At 42.7% G+C, this 15,720-nt stretch overlaps 1 protein-coding gene across 1 annotated transcript in view; it reads right to left on the bottom strand.

The window, feature by feature from the left end:
* The window catches only part of COL24A1 (collagen type XXIV alpha 1 chain), a 331,418-nt gene that overhangs the window by 139,235 nt on the left and 176,463 nt on the right, over positions 1 to 15,720 (bottom strand). Inside the window, 4 exon segments of the mRNA XM_021090341.1 lie at positions 6,636 to 6,689; positions 8,502 to 8,555; positions 9,764 to 9,817; positions 12,428 to 12,481. Of these exon segments, the coding sequence (XP_020946000.1) occupies positions 6,636 to 6,689; positions 8,502 to 8,555; positions 9,764 to 9,817; positions 12,428 to 12,481 (216 nt within the window).

Below are 15,720 nucleotides of genomic sequence, written 5' to 3'. Positions count from 1 at the left end.
GGCCTTAATTTCATAGACAAATAACTTTCAACGCGTGCTATTTCTTCAGCAAGCATTGACTGAGTGCCTCCTGTAAGCGAGGTCCTGTTTTAGGCCCGGAGGATATGGCAGGGAGAAGAAACAAATGCCTGGCTTCATAAACAAGCAAAAGCACACATTTACAGCTACAACATGAAATGACCTGGGCTAGTCAAGAAACCGAGGGAAAATAAAGCGGGTTAGGGACTAGAAAGAGTCTGGGGGGGACCCTCGTTCGGATGGGGTGTCCGAGACAGGACAGGGGCCGGGCCTGAAGGAGGGGAGGCTGCGGGCTATGCTGGCAACTTGGGGAAGACATTCTGGCAGGAGAGACGGTAACTGCAAGGCCTGGGGTGGGGGCGTCCCAGGAACGTCCGACAGTCAAGTAACTGAAGACGGAAAGAAGGGTGACGTTTAAAGCGCAAAGGCCCCAGGACCTCCTCGGATAACCGCCTCTGTCCTCGATGCTCAGCGGCCTGTACGATTCCCTCTCTCTGGCGCCTTCTGGCCTGTTTCCCTTTTCCTGTCGTGTAAGACGGCACCCTGCTCGCTTTTTGGAGTAACAACAGAACGTGGCTGGGGAAGCGTGAAAAGGAAGGTGAGGTTAGCACTCAAGATCTAGAAATGTCCACTGGTAATTAGGTACTTAGCTCCTTGGCAACACAAAATTCCTGTCTTTCTTGGATGTTTGGTTAGTATGTACCCAGTAGAATGATGAGAACATTTACATAAAAACAAACTGGAAGCTAAGTTCCGGGCGGGAGGTGGGGAGTGGGGCGGAGATGGTGGGGTTGGCTCTAGACCGTTAGCCACAATGAGACAGACACCTCCAAGGCTAGTGCTAGAGACTGAGAAGTTACTCTGCCAGGTTTAATGTTAGCAGCCTAAGCAGAAAGCTTCAAAAGGCCCCCAAACACAGAACAGCAATTAAAAAAATTTTCAGTCATTTGGCCCAAAGGTGGTAAAAAAAAAAAAAAAAAAAAAAAAAAAAAAAAAACCTCATTTCTTGAATAAAATAAGATTAAGTGGTTGCCTAGATATGTATGAGAAAAGGCTGCACGGAGCTCAGGAAAAAGTCTTGTGAATAACTGCCAGCTTCTGCCTCGGCATTTAGACCACCCGCCGTCAAGGCTGAAGGATCTAAACCCTGCTTTTTAAGATGAAGAAACGGAGGCCTGGAGACACCAGTGAGTGGTCTGAGTCACGCAACGTCTAATGTTCAAAGACTGAAGAACTGTGCTTTCTGAAGTTTATAGTATTTTTTTAAATGTTAGAAATAAGTGAGAGCTAATCCTGTCAGTAAGTGAATAGAGTCACTTTGACACCGGGTGTAGAAGCTATCTCTGGGTTAGTGCCAACGGCTTCTTTGACCCTGAGACTAAACCAGCTCAGGACGAGCTGTAAAAGAGTAGAAAAACGGGTTATAATAGGCACCTGATTGGGTATAAAGCTATTTTTTTCTAATACCTGCCTTATATCTGATTATCTATCAAGCCCTTGAAGAATACACTCCGGCTAGGCTAAAGAAAACAACAACCAATCTTTCCTTTGTCCTCTTTTGCTAATATCAAAGTCGGCTACAGCGAATGGCCATTAGGAGCTTCTAAAAGCTAGACTCAAATCTGAAGCTCAGCTGCATCAACTAAAACTGCTTTGCAAAGTATCAAGTATTTGAATTATAGGCAATAATCTTAGAGTTAACCAAATTCATGAATAACCAGTATAATACCAAAGGTATTAAATGATAGGAGACAGAATCACTATTCCATATAAATGCTACAATCAAATTAAATAAACTATGACTAATTAAAGCCTTAACATACACTGCACACTTGTTTATTTAGGAAGATTTTATGGGCATTCCAAGCCCATCTCTGTAACACTTGAGTTCAAGAAACTATAAATGAAGGAAACGGCCCTTATTCACAGAACAAATGTCTTTCTAATTCAATCAAAATATATTGAGATTTTGGAGTTCCCATTGTGGCTCAGCAGTTAGCAAACCCGACTAGGATCCATGAGGTTGCGGGTTCAATCCCTGGCCTCGCTCAGTGGGTTAAGCATCCGTTGTTGCCATGAGCTGTGGTGTAGGTTGCAGACACAGCTTGGATCCCGCATTGCTGTGGCTGTGGTATAGGCCAGCAGCTGCAGCTCCAATTAGACTCCTAGCCTGGGAACCTCCATATACTGTGGGTGCAGCCCTAAAAGATGAAAATATATATATATATTGATATTCAATCAACATGTATTGATTTTTTTCCTTTTAACCATATCTGTCTTTGCTTGACCTCAATTCATTTTATTTTATTTTATTTTTTTGTCTTTTTGCCTTTTCCGGAGCTGCTCCCTCGGCACATGGAGGTTCCCAGTCTAGGGGTCAAATCGGAGCTGTAGCCACCGGTCTACGCCAGAGCCACAGCAACGCAGGATCCGAGCAGCATCTGCAACTTACACCACAGCTCACGGCAACGCCAGATCGTTAACCCACTGAGCAAGGCCAGGGATTGAACCCGCAACCTCATGGTTCCTAGTCGGAATCGTTAACCACTGCACCACGACAGGAACTCCTGACCTCCATTCACTTTAAATTACTCAGAGGCTTAAGTATTTTCTGGCTCTTGGCTAGTAAAGCTGGAAAAAAAATGTTCCCTTCAACAAAAACTGATATTATCTTTGATTTTGTGGAAACTATCTTTTGATTCTGATTCTTGTTATAAACAAAGTTTTTTTTCAGGAGAAGAAAAAGCCCTTCCTCGTCCCCTGGAGTCCAGGTGCCACTGGCGTGGAGCCTAAATGCAGATCCTGACAGCCGCGTTCCCAGGGGACATGCATCTCCTCGAAGAGGCCACCGTTCGGAGCAGGCCTACCCAGTCTGCCTCTTGCACAGAAGGTTGTGAAACTGCACAAATTTCTAATATAGCCATTTCGGTCTTTTCCGCACCACAGTCAGAATAAGCAATTACTCAGTCGTATGCCCCCTATCACCCATCTAGACAACGGTATGCAACCCAAGGTTGTCTTGCGATCAGGAGTTCCCGCTGTGGAGCCCTGGGCTAAGGCTCTGACTCTAGCAGCTCACGTCGCTGCGGAGGTATGGCTTCCATCCCTGGCCTGGCACCGTGGGTTAAGGTTCTAGTGTTGCCGCCGCTGGGCCTCAGATTTGAGAACCCTGGCCAGAGAACTTCCATATACCATGGATGCAGCAGAAAAAGAAAAAAAAAAAAACAGTTGTTTCATGATCAAAGGCCCAGTTCGTGGGCAAGAAAGGAGATAAGGTCAGCTCTGCTGTGGGTGTCACCTCTCCAGTCAGGGGAGCTGGACAGAGAGGCATGTACTGGAGAGAGAGTGAGGTGGGTTACCTGCCCAGAGAGAGACGGGAGGACACCAGCTGAGCTGGTACTGACCCCTGGTGACCTCAAGTGCTAAGCCACGATCTTTCTGGACCTGCAGTGGAGACATCGCTGGCTTGTATCGTGGACGTGAGGAAAAGGACTGAAGCACAGAAGTTCCCATTGTGGCTCAGCAGGTTAGGACACTGTCTCTCTGAGGATGCGGGTTCGATCCCTGGCCTCCCTCAGTGGGTTAAGGATCTGGTGTTGCCACAAGCTGCAGCGTAGGTCATAGAGACGGCTTAGATCCAGTGTTGCTATGGCTGTGATGCAGGCCTGTGGCTACAGCTCTGATTTGACCCCCTAGCTGGGAACTTCCATACACCACAGGTGTAGCCCTAAAAAAAATGGTATTATATTAATTAGCTTTGGTATATTACATTATTTCACTTCAATTATTCCTTTAGTCAAACTTGGCAGGCGAAAAGAAAAAAGCTTAAAGTATATAGGATAAATAATAGTATCTTAATTTATGCCAACTCTCTCATCTAAGAATCCTAAACTATATAAATATTTTCAGCCAATTCTGTTACCTTTTTCAGATCTAGAAATGGCAGGATTATATGACTTTCACATTTCCTGATGTAAGCTGCTTAGGCTGCTTCCTGAGGTGGCACTGTTGCTCGTCTCAGCTTTCCTTATTCTCTGTCAATCTGCACGATGCTTCCGAGATACTGGACTGTAAGTCAGTAAACGATAAAGTCCATGGGGTCCAGATCTGAAAATAGTTACCCTGAATCCTCCATGATACTAGGAGAGGGCCTGGCAGATGTGGGAAGCCGGCACCTGTTAGAGGGAGGGATGCGTGTGGACGGATGGGCGGGAGGCAGATGCGCAGGCAGGCTCCCTGGGGCGTGGTCTCCCATGCATGATGGGAACATGGTCACACCTGGGAACAGCAAGCGCGCAGGAGCACCGGTCCCATAAAGATAGTTCTGTGTGGCCTCAGGGCAAGTATGCCAGCTTGCTGTCCAGCTCTGTCGTGAAAGCGCTGCGAGTGTGCTGGAAACGCTGACTCCCTCAGGCTCTGGGTAGCCGGGAGGGGCTGGGGCACGGGAACGCCCCACCAGACACCGTTTTCATTTACCTCAGCAGGCTGCGCATGTGAGTGAAAACCATTAGAAAAGATGTGTATTACAAACCACATCCGTAGCAGAGAATGGATTGATGGGAGAAGAGGCTGGGAGGGATAATGCTATGTTCTTAACGTCACGGTACTATTTTCTTTCTCAAATATTCTGGTCTTCAGCCCCTTTTTGTATTCCCAGCAACCATTTATTACCTGAAACTTTCTCTGGTAAAGAAAGCACTTTTGTACTTAACAAAGCTCTTTTTTTTTTTTTTTTTTTTTTTTTTGTCTTTTCTTGAGCTGTTCCGGCAGCATATGGAGGTTCCCAGGCTAGGGGTCTAATCGGAGCTGTAGCCGCCGGCCTACACCACAGCCACAGCAACGCGGGATCCGAGCCGCGTCTGCAACCTACACCACAGCTCAAGGCAACACCGGATCCTTAACCCACTGAGCAAGGCCAGGAATCGAACCCGCAACCTCATGGTTCCTAGTCGGATTCGTTAACCACTGCGCCACGACAGGAACTTCCAAAGCTCTTATTTTTAAACAAGAAGCCCTTGTTTAGAAAGCACCTGTTTAGAAATAATTATGAAAAACCATGTGGAAGAGAATCAGTAATAGGCATTTGGAGGGTGAGAGGAGGACAGGCCCTTGAGGAGGAGACAGTTGAAGACAAAGCGTCAGGTCAGGGAAGAGGAATAAGAATTGGCCCAGAGATCACAGGGAGGCTAGGAAACTGGAGAGAGTGTGAACTTTCCGCAGGACGTCAGACACAGCCCGAGTGGGTCGGAACCTGCCTAGGCACACGGCTTATGCCTGGATGACGGACAGAACCGCAATTACTTAAGCAACGAACCTTCTTTCTTTTTCATCTGTCACAAAACCGGCTGAACTTCCCCACGGCGAGTAATAGCAAGTTACGTGGACACGTCCGGCCTGACCGAGTACTGAAGCCTGGCAGGCTGCAGACCGTCTTCCACCACTTTATATTTTATGATTAAACCTCCTTTGGGCTAAAACAGATGTCACCAACAGGCTTATTCACAGCCTGTAACTCCATAACCCAGAAAGGAAAATAGTCTTTCAGAAAAGAAATGATAGCACTGAAAATTCTCCCTCTTTCTTTCATCTTCACCTAAAACCCAGCACATGAAATCACAGTTATTTTAAACTGGGCACGATTCTCCCATCTGCCAACGAGAAATGGCAGTTTGCATTTTTTTTTTTTAATTTGTTAGTTGGAGGCCATGTTTTTAGAATTGTTAAATACTTTCTTCACTAGCCATAAAAGTCAGGATAAAGCTAAGGGAGAAAACCAGGTTCTTAAAGCCCACAAATTAAATAAATCAGGAAAAAACACTCTACTGTTCAACAGAGTCTCGACAGGCGTACGCTTTCGAGTCAGACACACGCAGTTTGAATCCTGGGTGGACCACGGACCTTGTCTCCACAGCTCACAGACCTGAAACTCTCTGAGCCCTGTTTTCCTCGATAGCAATCTCTGAGATAAGTGGCTCCCTGACTTAGCGTGGTTTGAGTATCAGCTGAGACAGCATATGTAAAAGTGCTTGGCACAAGACAGGCATGCAATAAATGGGGGTTTTTCTTTCTTTGGAGAAAGAAAAAAAGGATTTAATGTTTAGAAGAAGCCTTAAAGAGTGAAAGCTTTTTAATTCTCACGCACGATTAACAGACAATGATTCTATTATCTCCTATGCGCAGTGAATAACCTACTGGCCACCGTGTGAGGCCCATTCCATTCCGTGTCCTGTTGCGGTCACTTGGCCATGCTGTTACGACCCCTGCCATACACATCTCTTGTGAGTAGAAAACTAATTGATTTAAAACATCTTCACATTCACAATTCTCCCAAAGAAAGAAACTGAAAGATGGGAATAATAAAAGAAGAATTCTCTATCAAAAAGTGAAATTTCTAAAACACAAAATGGAACAAAAGCATGGTTTTATAAGTACAAAGGTTATGAATTACATTTGAATGAATGCAGGAAGGTCATCTAATGTAACGACAACAAGGGAAAACCCAACGCCGTCTAAGCACAACAGACGAAGCCGCAGGGTTATTTTTGCAGAGCCCGTCATCAGCGCGTCATCAGGGCATCGTTCCGAGGTGAATGTGCTTTACCGATCAGGTGACTTACTCTCCGTCCTTTCGGACCTGGACTCCCAGGCGGACCTCCTGCCCCAACACGACCCTGCATATGGTGCAAGTGTAAACATCATTACAGAATTCACAGGGAGGTCACCAGAATAGCAGTTATAACCCTTCTTGTGACAGGTCAGGTCATTCTACCTGGGATTCTTTTTTTTTTTTTTTTTTTGTCTTTTTAGGGCTGCACCCGCAGCATATGAAGTTCCCAGGCGAGGCACCGGCCTACACCATAGCCACAGCAGTGCCAGATCCTTAACCCACTGAGAGAGGCCCGGGATCGAACCTGCATCCTCATGGGTACCAGGTGGGTTGGTTAACACTGAGCCACCGTGGGAACTCCATTGGGAATTCTTAAAATAAAGTTGGTCAGTCTCCTTTGAGAATATGCCTGAATTATTAAACAATTACCATACTTCCGTCCCCCAATATTCTGCTTTTGACATATTCTACCATTTGGAGGAATTTAACGTCTAGGTGTTTCCATCCTGATCAACGGATGATGAATGTTTAATATCACCGAGCATGTAGTTTTAGGAGGCACTCATTTGCCTGGTCCATCAAAGGATCTACTCTCGCAAGATTTCCTCGTCCTTATTCCAGACACTTCTAATCACCCATCACTTAAAAGTGGACTTTCTTGGCGTTCCCACAGTGGCGCAGCGGAAACGAATCTGACTAGGAACCACGAGGTTGTGGGTTCAACCCCTGGCCTTGCTCAGTGTGTTAAGGATCCGGCGTTGCCGCGAGCTGTGGTGTAGGTGGCAGACACGGCTTGGATCTGGCGTTGCTGTGGCTGTGGTGTAGGCCGGTGGCTACAGCTCCGATTAGACCCCTAGCCTGGGTCAATATGCTGTGAGTGCTGCCCTAAAAGGACAAAAGACAAAGAAAAAAAAAAAAAAAAGACTTTTTTCTTTTACCATGAAAATGCCACAAAATGTTCCAAATTAAGATGTCACAAAAAATAACCTTCAATGAAGACTAAGTTGTTATTTATGACAAAGTCAGTTATGATTGTTTTCGTACCCGATAGTCTCCAATAAAGACCTACTTAGAAAACAAAATGTATTTAACTACATAACATTAGGTAGATAAAAAGAGTAAACTTTCACAGAATTAAAATGCCTCTTACTTGAGTAAAGAGATGGGCAACTGTGCCTTAAATCAGTCTTCCTAATTTTAGAGTCAACAACCCTCCTATCAATACTGGGCTTAGCTTCAAAACACTGGGCTGAAACACTGGGCTTAGCTTCAAAATGGAAGCTTCACAAACCAGCACAAAGTGTTTCTGATAACACCTCGGCCTGGGGGATCACAACGGCTGATATTGTTCACATTTAAATTCACAATAACTGTAAAATTCTGATAAGAAAACTTTCCTTAGAAATAATATTTCATTATCTTTCTGCAAACACAAGCGGAGTCTTTTCAAAACTCAATTTTTGGTTAATAAAGGTGTATTTTCTACAAATCTTATCTGTTTGTGAATATCTGCAAATTTCCAAGAACTTGGAACTTGCATTTGTGCTTTGTTTATACAATCCATCTTACTTGTAAGGTTGATTACTAATTCTGTTTTCTTATATGTGGTTATTCCAAAGAGAGTTCAAATGTTTTGCAGTTTTAGGGTGTAAATTCGTAGTCTTAGCAGTGAGTGGTAAACAACAGAGCAAGTAGCAGTGAGGAAAATCAAGATGCCAGGATGTATTCGAGGTGGCCCTGCACTGACCGGGGAGAGAAGCAGCCTCTGTTAACACAGGCATGATTTAGTCTGCACAAAAACACAGCCTAACCAAGGTCATGGATTAAAATTTAAACAGCCCTCTTAGAAAGGAATATAAAGTCTTTCTATACTTACAGGTAATCCCAGTGGACCCATGGGTCCTGGAACCCCAGGAGGACCCGGATAGCCCTATAATTTAAGTAAAAATATAAAAGACAAATTCTCCATCATATCTAATTATTTTCATTGACGACACACCAGTAAATTATAAAGAGTAATTAAAAATGATAATTTGCTAATATCTCCCTCGACCGTCCAAGACATAAGACACCACAGGAGATGTTCCACAGACAGACCAGAGAAGTAAAAACGGGCTTTCCAGAGAAGCTGCTTTACTTTTATTAGAAACTCTGCCCAGAAAAGAAATCTGCTGGCTAGAGTCAAGTATTATAACCTCCTGAGAAGAGAATGTTCATCTGACCTTTCCATAGCTTGCGCTATGCTACAGAGTATGTCATGTTACACAGACAGCAGAATCATTTCATCTTCAGAGGTCAAGGAATTCGGTAATTAAGAACTACGACTGTGTACCAACACGCTAGTCTTCAAATTTTAGAAGGAGCGCGACCTTTGTGGTATCAACCATATTGAAATGATTTAGAAAATGTCTTCGGAGGTAATAATTCCATAAATTAATTAGCCTTATGGCTGTATTAAATTTCCTAGTTGACAGAAATTGGAGATAGGTAAAAAATTAATCTTGCAGTGCTTTACTGATGATACAGAAGTTTAAACCGAAGAAAAACTTAGGTACAATGAATTTGTGGATAGTATCATGTGCCACCAGATCCATCACAACATATTTTCTGAAAGCTAGATTCTTCTACTGAAAATAACTGTTTGTCCTAGCTCATACCACATTTAGAAACTCTCATAAACTAAAAACCTGCAACCTAGACAGAACTTTTATCAGCTATTACCATCTTAAAGGTAGAAGAATGAAAGAGAAATTCTAGATTCTCATCTTTCATATACCAAAGAATTACAGTGACCACAGACTCATGGAAAAGTGGCAACGTTAATATGCGCCATATAAACCATAAGCTGTAAGAGAAAAAGAGTATCCTAAGTGAATTTTCTTTTTCATTCACTTAAGTGAATTTATGATAGTTTAATTCTTCTTTAAAACGATAGATCCATTTGAGCAAGCCATCGGATCTGCGTGCTTTGTAGTGCCAATCAGCATCCGAGTGGTAAACTGCTTAGAAGGGAAGACTATTCTAGTAGAAATTTACTACAAAATGATGTTTTTAACTTGCTTAAATATCACTCAAGGCAACTCCATCTCTGGGATGCCTTAACCTGGAAACTTATTTTTCCAATCACGAAGCTCTTACCATAGCACCCTTGTCTCCCTGGGGACCTACTGGGCCTGGACTTCCTCGCTGTCCCTTTTAAAAATAAAACAAACAAACAAAACCATTGAGGCATGTTAATTAGTCACAAATGAGCTAAACCTAGATTGAAAACTCATCCTGTCAGTAATTTTTTAATTTATAAATTTTGTATTTTTACCCTGAAGTCACTAGCTTTTAATACAATAAAAATCCTCTTAAGATACTTTCCAAGCAATACAATATTAACATCTTATTACAGTGAGGAAAATAGAAATTATGAATAAGCAGGATTTAAAATTGAGCATGCATCATATGCTAACATTTTGCAAGTAGAAATTCTTATAATTTTGAGAGACATAAAATGTGAGAATAAAAAAGTACGAAAACATAATATAAAAATTAACTCCATATGTAACCACTGAACAAAATTTTCTTTCTGTGGTCTGCCCGCCACCAGTAGGCATAATCATAACAATCCAATATGCCACAGCAGATTAAATTCTAAAGGGATTCACATAAAAATTCCAAGAATTTTCAAAATATTAATGTAGACTCTTTAACCTAACACAGAAATTTCTAAATCAAAATGACAAAAATTACGAAATTCTTTGAACTGAGGTCATTTTACATTTGAATCTTGTTAATAAAAAATCAGTACGAATATATTGACTACTTTTAATGGACTGAGAGTTGGAGGAGAGAATAGAAATTTGACTTAGACTCCACCCTCAGGTAAGTGGAGACATTAACGAAGATGAATTAATTGAAGGACAATTACAGTTCAAACTGTGTGATGCTTATTCTAAGACCAGGAAGGGGAGAAATCAGGTAGAACTGGAATAAAATCTGGGAAGACTTTGTGGAGGGTGGGGATTTAATTGACTACTAGAGTTTGGCTTGGAATAGACAGAGGGAAGGGGAGAGGATACGCTAAACAAAGAAAACAGGAAGAACATGAATAGGAACAAGTACATAACAACTGAGACAGGGGAGCAAGAGAGGTTAATACTGGGGAGCATCAGGACACTTGCTGGATGAACTAAGTTAAGGCAGTTCATGCGGTGCCTTGACAGCAAAGCAGAGGAGTTAGCAGGCTTCAACAACAGGGAGCTAATAAAGCTTTTTCAAAATGCTTCTTCGTGATCCACCATAATTAGCCTTCTGGTTACAGCACGTAGGCTGGATTAGAGACAGAAGGGGAAGGTCGGGGCAAGTATGATGTGGTAAATTTAAGATCAACTAACAGGAGCTTTGGACTGACTACTAAAAAGGGTACCTCACAGAGAAGAACGTCTCAGACCTGCTAAAAGACGAGACACAGAGGATGGAGGAAGAGGGAACTGCAGAGACGGGTTCATGCTTTCCTTCACGGAAGACTGGAAGAACAGAGCCAGGTGTAAGGCACACAACTAGACAGCGAGATAACCAGGAAGAGACCAGTTTGGATGTGGGAAGAAAAGGATGAATTTAAAAAATGTTAGTTTGACTTAAAAATTTCCAATGGAAAGAACTGGAATATTATCTAATTTACTTCCAATCCTGGCTCTATTTAATTATTCACAAAGAGCAGCCTTGCATACTAGACTAGCACACGAGCATGCGTGGTATACTAGACTAGCATACTAGCATGTGCAGTTGCATACGCAGCATAGTATAGTATATACAATATACTAAACTAGCATACTAGGATCCATAGCATACTAGACTAGAATACTAGCATGCATAGTATACCAGGTGCATACACAGCACAGTGTAGCATATACAGACTAGCATGCTAGCATTCATAGTAGCCTTGCATACTAGACTAGCATGCTTACAATTTACATGCAGCAAATTAAGTTTCAGTCAAAGATCAGAAATTTGGGGTTTATTACCTACCAGTCCATTATAAGACTGCATTCAAAAAAATTTTTTTAGGAGTTCCCATTGTAGGTTAAGAACTCAATTAGCATCCATGAGGATGCAGGTTCAACCCCTGGCCTTGCTCAGCGGGTTAAGGATCTGGCATTGCTGTGGCTGTGATGTAGGCTGGCAGCTGTAGCTCCAATTTGACCCTTAGCCAGGGAACTTCCATATGCCATGGGTACAGCCCTAAAAAGCAAAAAATAATAAAAAAATTTTTTAAATGGTCTTGCTGATTTCAAATAATTATTTTTTAAAAAAGACTTTCTTAAATTTGAAACTCAATATGGAAAATCACTTCAAGATAATGATTTCTAAAAATTTCTGAGCAAATTGCAATTTCTAGCACAACAGCCAAAAAAATCCATGAGTAATTTTATACTCGATTCCAAGTAGATAGAAAGAGATTGTGACTGAAACTTAGGTATAGTAATAACTCATTCATCACTTTCAAAACTGTTTCCTTTACAGGCTTAGTCTCACAAAGTAGATTTAAATATTTTCAAGCCATAAACCTAGACCATCAATTTCATCTTTCCTCTTTAGAGCACATCATTATAGCCAAAAGAGTACTCTGCCTTTTAAAAATTAGAAACATATATGCTATTAGCTATATTTCAATATATTTAAGAGATTCAGTACAGGTAATGAGTTTTAACTTATGAGTGACTTCTAATTTCTAATTCACGAAATATATGAATGTCTATCTTTTGAATTTAGCTTAGAATCCTTACTACTGAACAAAATAATGGAAGAAATTACCTTTTCGCCAATGCTGCCAGTCACCCCAACTTCTCCAGGTAAGCCAACAGGTCCCTTTTAGGAAAAATTATAACAGAAAATACAAAGATTTTGCATTGCTATTATAGCAACCTGGTTTTGAATCAGTTATGCACATTGTTTTTTTTCTAACCCATCTCAAATGTTATCCTAGAATAAAAATCCTCCTAGTACAGGTATCCTGCCTACGACTTCACATCAGAATTAACAACTCAGTCAGCGGACATAAATACGCATGTTTAGTATGTGACAGGCCCTGTGCTGGGAGGCACCGAGATTCAAATTCACAGTGCCCGTGCTTGGGGAACTTACGATGTTATAAAGACTCCTGCAGGGTTCAGAGATTCTCGATGTGGATACATTAGTTTAACAAATCACTTCTGTGACTTCCTCCTTTGAAAGCGCCTCTGTACAGGAGGGACTAGCACGTGCTCACTCAGTTCATTCGAAAACTACCTGGGGGGAGTTCCCCTTGTGGCACAGTGGTTAACGAATCCGACTAGGAATCATGAGGTTGTGGGTTTGATCCCCGGCCTTGCTCAATGGGTTAAGGATCTGGCGTGGCCGTGAGCTGTGGTGTAGGTGGCAGACTCGGCTCAGATCCCACGTTGCTGTGGCTCTGGCGTAGGCTGGCAGCTACAGCTCCGATTAGACCCCTAGCCTGGGAACCTCCCATATGCCGCGGGAGTGGCCCAAGAAATGGCAAAAAGACAAATAAATAAATAAATAAATAAATAAATAAATAAATAAATAAAACTACCTGGTGCCTACTTTGTGCCATGAACCATCTGGTTGCTGAGATTTCATTAGTAAGCAAGGGAGACCGAGGCCCTGCCCTGATAAGGCAAAAAGCCTGTAACCAACAAAACAACTAAATTAAAGAGCGAATAATTAGAAATTATGATATGGGTTCACACAGGAGACAAGGGTGATGCTGAGGTGGAGAATAAAAGGTGAGACCCAGGGTAAGAAAGACGACGAGAGAAAATCTGAGACGGACGCTTCCACTGTTAAGCTGGAGAAGCAGCAGAGGCCGGCCGGCCCGGGGCAGGAAGGAGGGAGGGAGTTCTAGACGGAGGAGCAAGCTTGGGTCAAGAATGAACCTGGCGGACGTGAAGGAAGGCAGTCAACAGGTTTCAGAATGAACAAGGCTCTGGGTCCATCCACCTTTGTCTCTACGGAACCAACTTCAAGCAGAAGGAGGAACACAGAACAAGCTCTACAGCAAGAGTATAATCCTTCCCCCTACTGTCTTCAACTATGAAGGTGGGTTTTTTCTTCTCAGGGCCATGCAGTTAGGAACGGTGACTCTACGGAGGTCCCCAGGCCAGGGGCCGAATGAGAGCTGCAGCCGCCAGCCTGCAGCACAGCCACAGCATCGCCGGATCTGAGCCACATCTACAACCTACACCACACCTCGAGGCAATGCTGGATTCTTAACCCATGGAGCAAGGCCAGGGATCAAACCCACATCCTCAGAGAGACGGTATGGGGTTCCTAACCCACTGAGCCACAACGGGAACTCCTGAAGGTATTTTCTCTTTTTTTTTTTTTTTTTTTGTCTTTTTGTCTTTTTGCTATTTCTTTGGGCCGCTCCCTCGGCATATGGAGGTTCCCAGGCTAGGGGTCGAATCAGTGCTGTAGCCACCAGCCTACACCAGAGCCACAGCAACGCGGGATCCGAGCCGCGTCTGCAACCTACACCACAGCTCACGGCAACGCCGGATCGTTAACCCACTGAGCAAGGGCAGGGACCGAACCCGCAACCTCATGGTTCCTAGTCGGATTCGCTAACCACTGCGCCACGACGGGAACTCCATATTTTCTCTTTTGATTTAAAAATGTATGAAACTTTTTTTTTTTTTTTCAAAACTACCAGGCAGGCAAGACCCCGCTTAAATAGATTATCGTGTAATAGTATATATTAGCGTGTAAGTGGCACCTGAATCAGGAAAAAACGGCTTGCTGTGTTGAAACTAACCGAAGTTCATGTGTGGGAGCCTGAGTTTATGCCCATTTAGCTATATCCTCGTGCACATCTATCTACCGTCTAGTGGTTGCGGAGACACTAACAAACGTTAAACACCTTCTCTGTCTCGTTTGATCCTCACAAAAGACAAAGCTGGTGGTAGTATCATGATTCCCCTTTAGCAGACGAAGCAAAGGAGTTAAGAACCTTTCTAACGTAGGTGAGTTGAAGCGGCTATTAAGCACTTGATATGTGTGTAGTCCAAACTGACATGTGCTTTAAACACAGAAGACATACCATGTTTGAAGATCTACTGTGAAAATAATGCCAAATATCTACTCAATGACTGTCTACACAATTACACATAAAAATGATGACGTTTTGGATAAATTAATTTACCTGAAATAGTACTATAATCAATCTCATCATTTAAAGAAAACCTTTTGTATGGCTTCCGGAAAATTTTAAATTACATTTGTGACTTGCATTATATTTCCACTAGACAGTACTGATCTATATTCCTAAGCACTATGCTACTACTGGTGGTTATACCCAGTTGAAGTGATCTAATAATTTATTTCTACAGCTTTGTAAATTTAGGAGAATAAACAACTCTGAAACAATCAATGATCAATGCTCAGTTAACAAAATCTCAGCAGAAACAAGGACACAGCACTCTCATGTGAGACAGTAAGCAAAACAGCAGAACATGAACACAGACTGGTCTTAATTCAGGAAAAGTACACATTTTCCTCACACATAAAACCTAGGCCAGTGAATGGAGTAGGTCCACTGGCTTGTCACAACATCAACCATGCACACACCCAAGCAGCATTACCTACAAAAGTACGCTGTTTGATCCACAGCTCAGACTGACTAATTTAATAGGCTAAATAAGGTGCTAAGACTTACAAATGTGGAGATTTTACGTAGAAACACTTCATACATAAAGATTTCTAAGACGCTGGGCTTCGGATGACTGTTATAGTGTAGGCTAGCGATTTCAAATATTCAGAACTGGGAGGGGCTGGAAACCCAGAAGCACCGTTGAGTTTACCACGGTCCTACCAATTGCTCGTCTCATCTCTGATCACTTCTCTTCTTCATGCCTGCCGGCTCCCAACAGGGCATCTGACGTTGTCACCCCGATGGAAATATTAGAAGGTGCAGTCCGTCAAAAGGGCGTAAGTGGAAGAGATGGGATCCTACTAGAAGACAGTTCATAGGCTTACATCCATGTCCACAGGGAGTCTTGAATGAAACTTTGCTGGAGAACAGACTTAAAATGGTTCCCTTATACTATTTC

Source organism: Sus scrofa, chromosome 4 (assembly GCF_000003025.6).
Source record: "Sus scrofa isolate TJ Tabasco breed Duroc chromosome 4, Sscrofa11.1, whole genome shotgun sequence".
Classification (NCBI taxonomy): domain Eukaryota; kingdom Metazoa; phylum Chordata; class Mammalia; order Artiodactyla; family Suidae; genus Sus; species Sus scrofa.
This window is presented reverse-complemented; position numbering and strand designations above follow the sequence as displayed.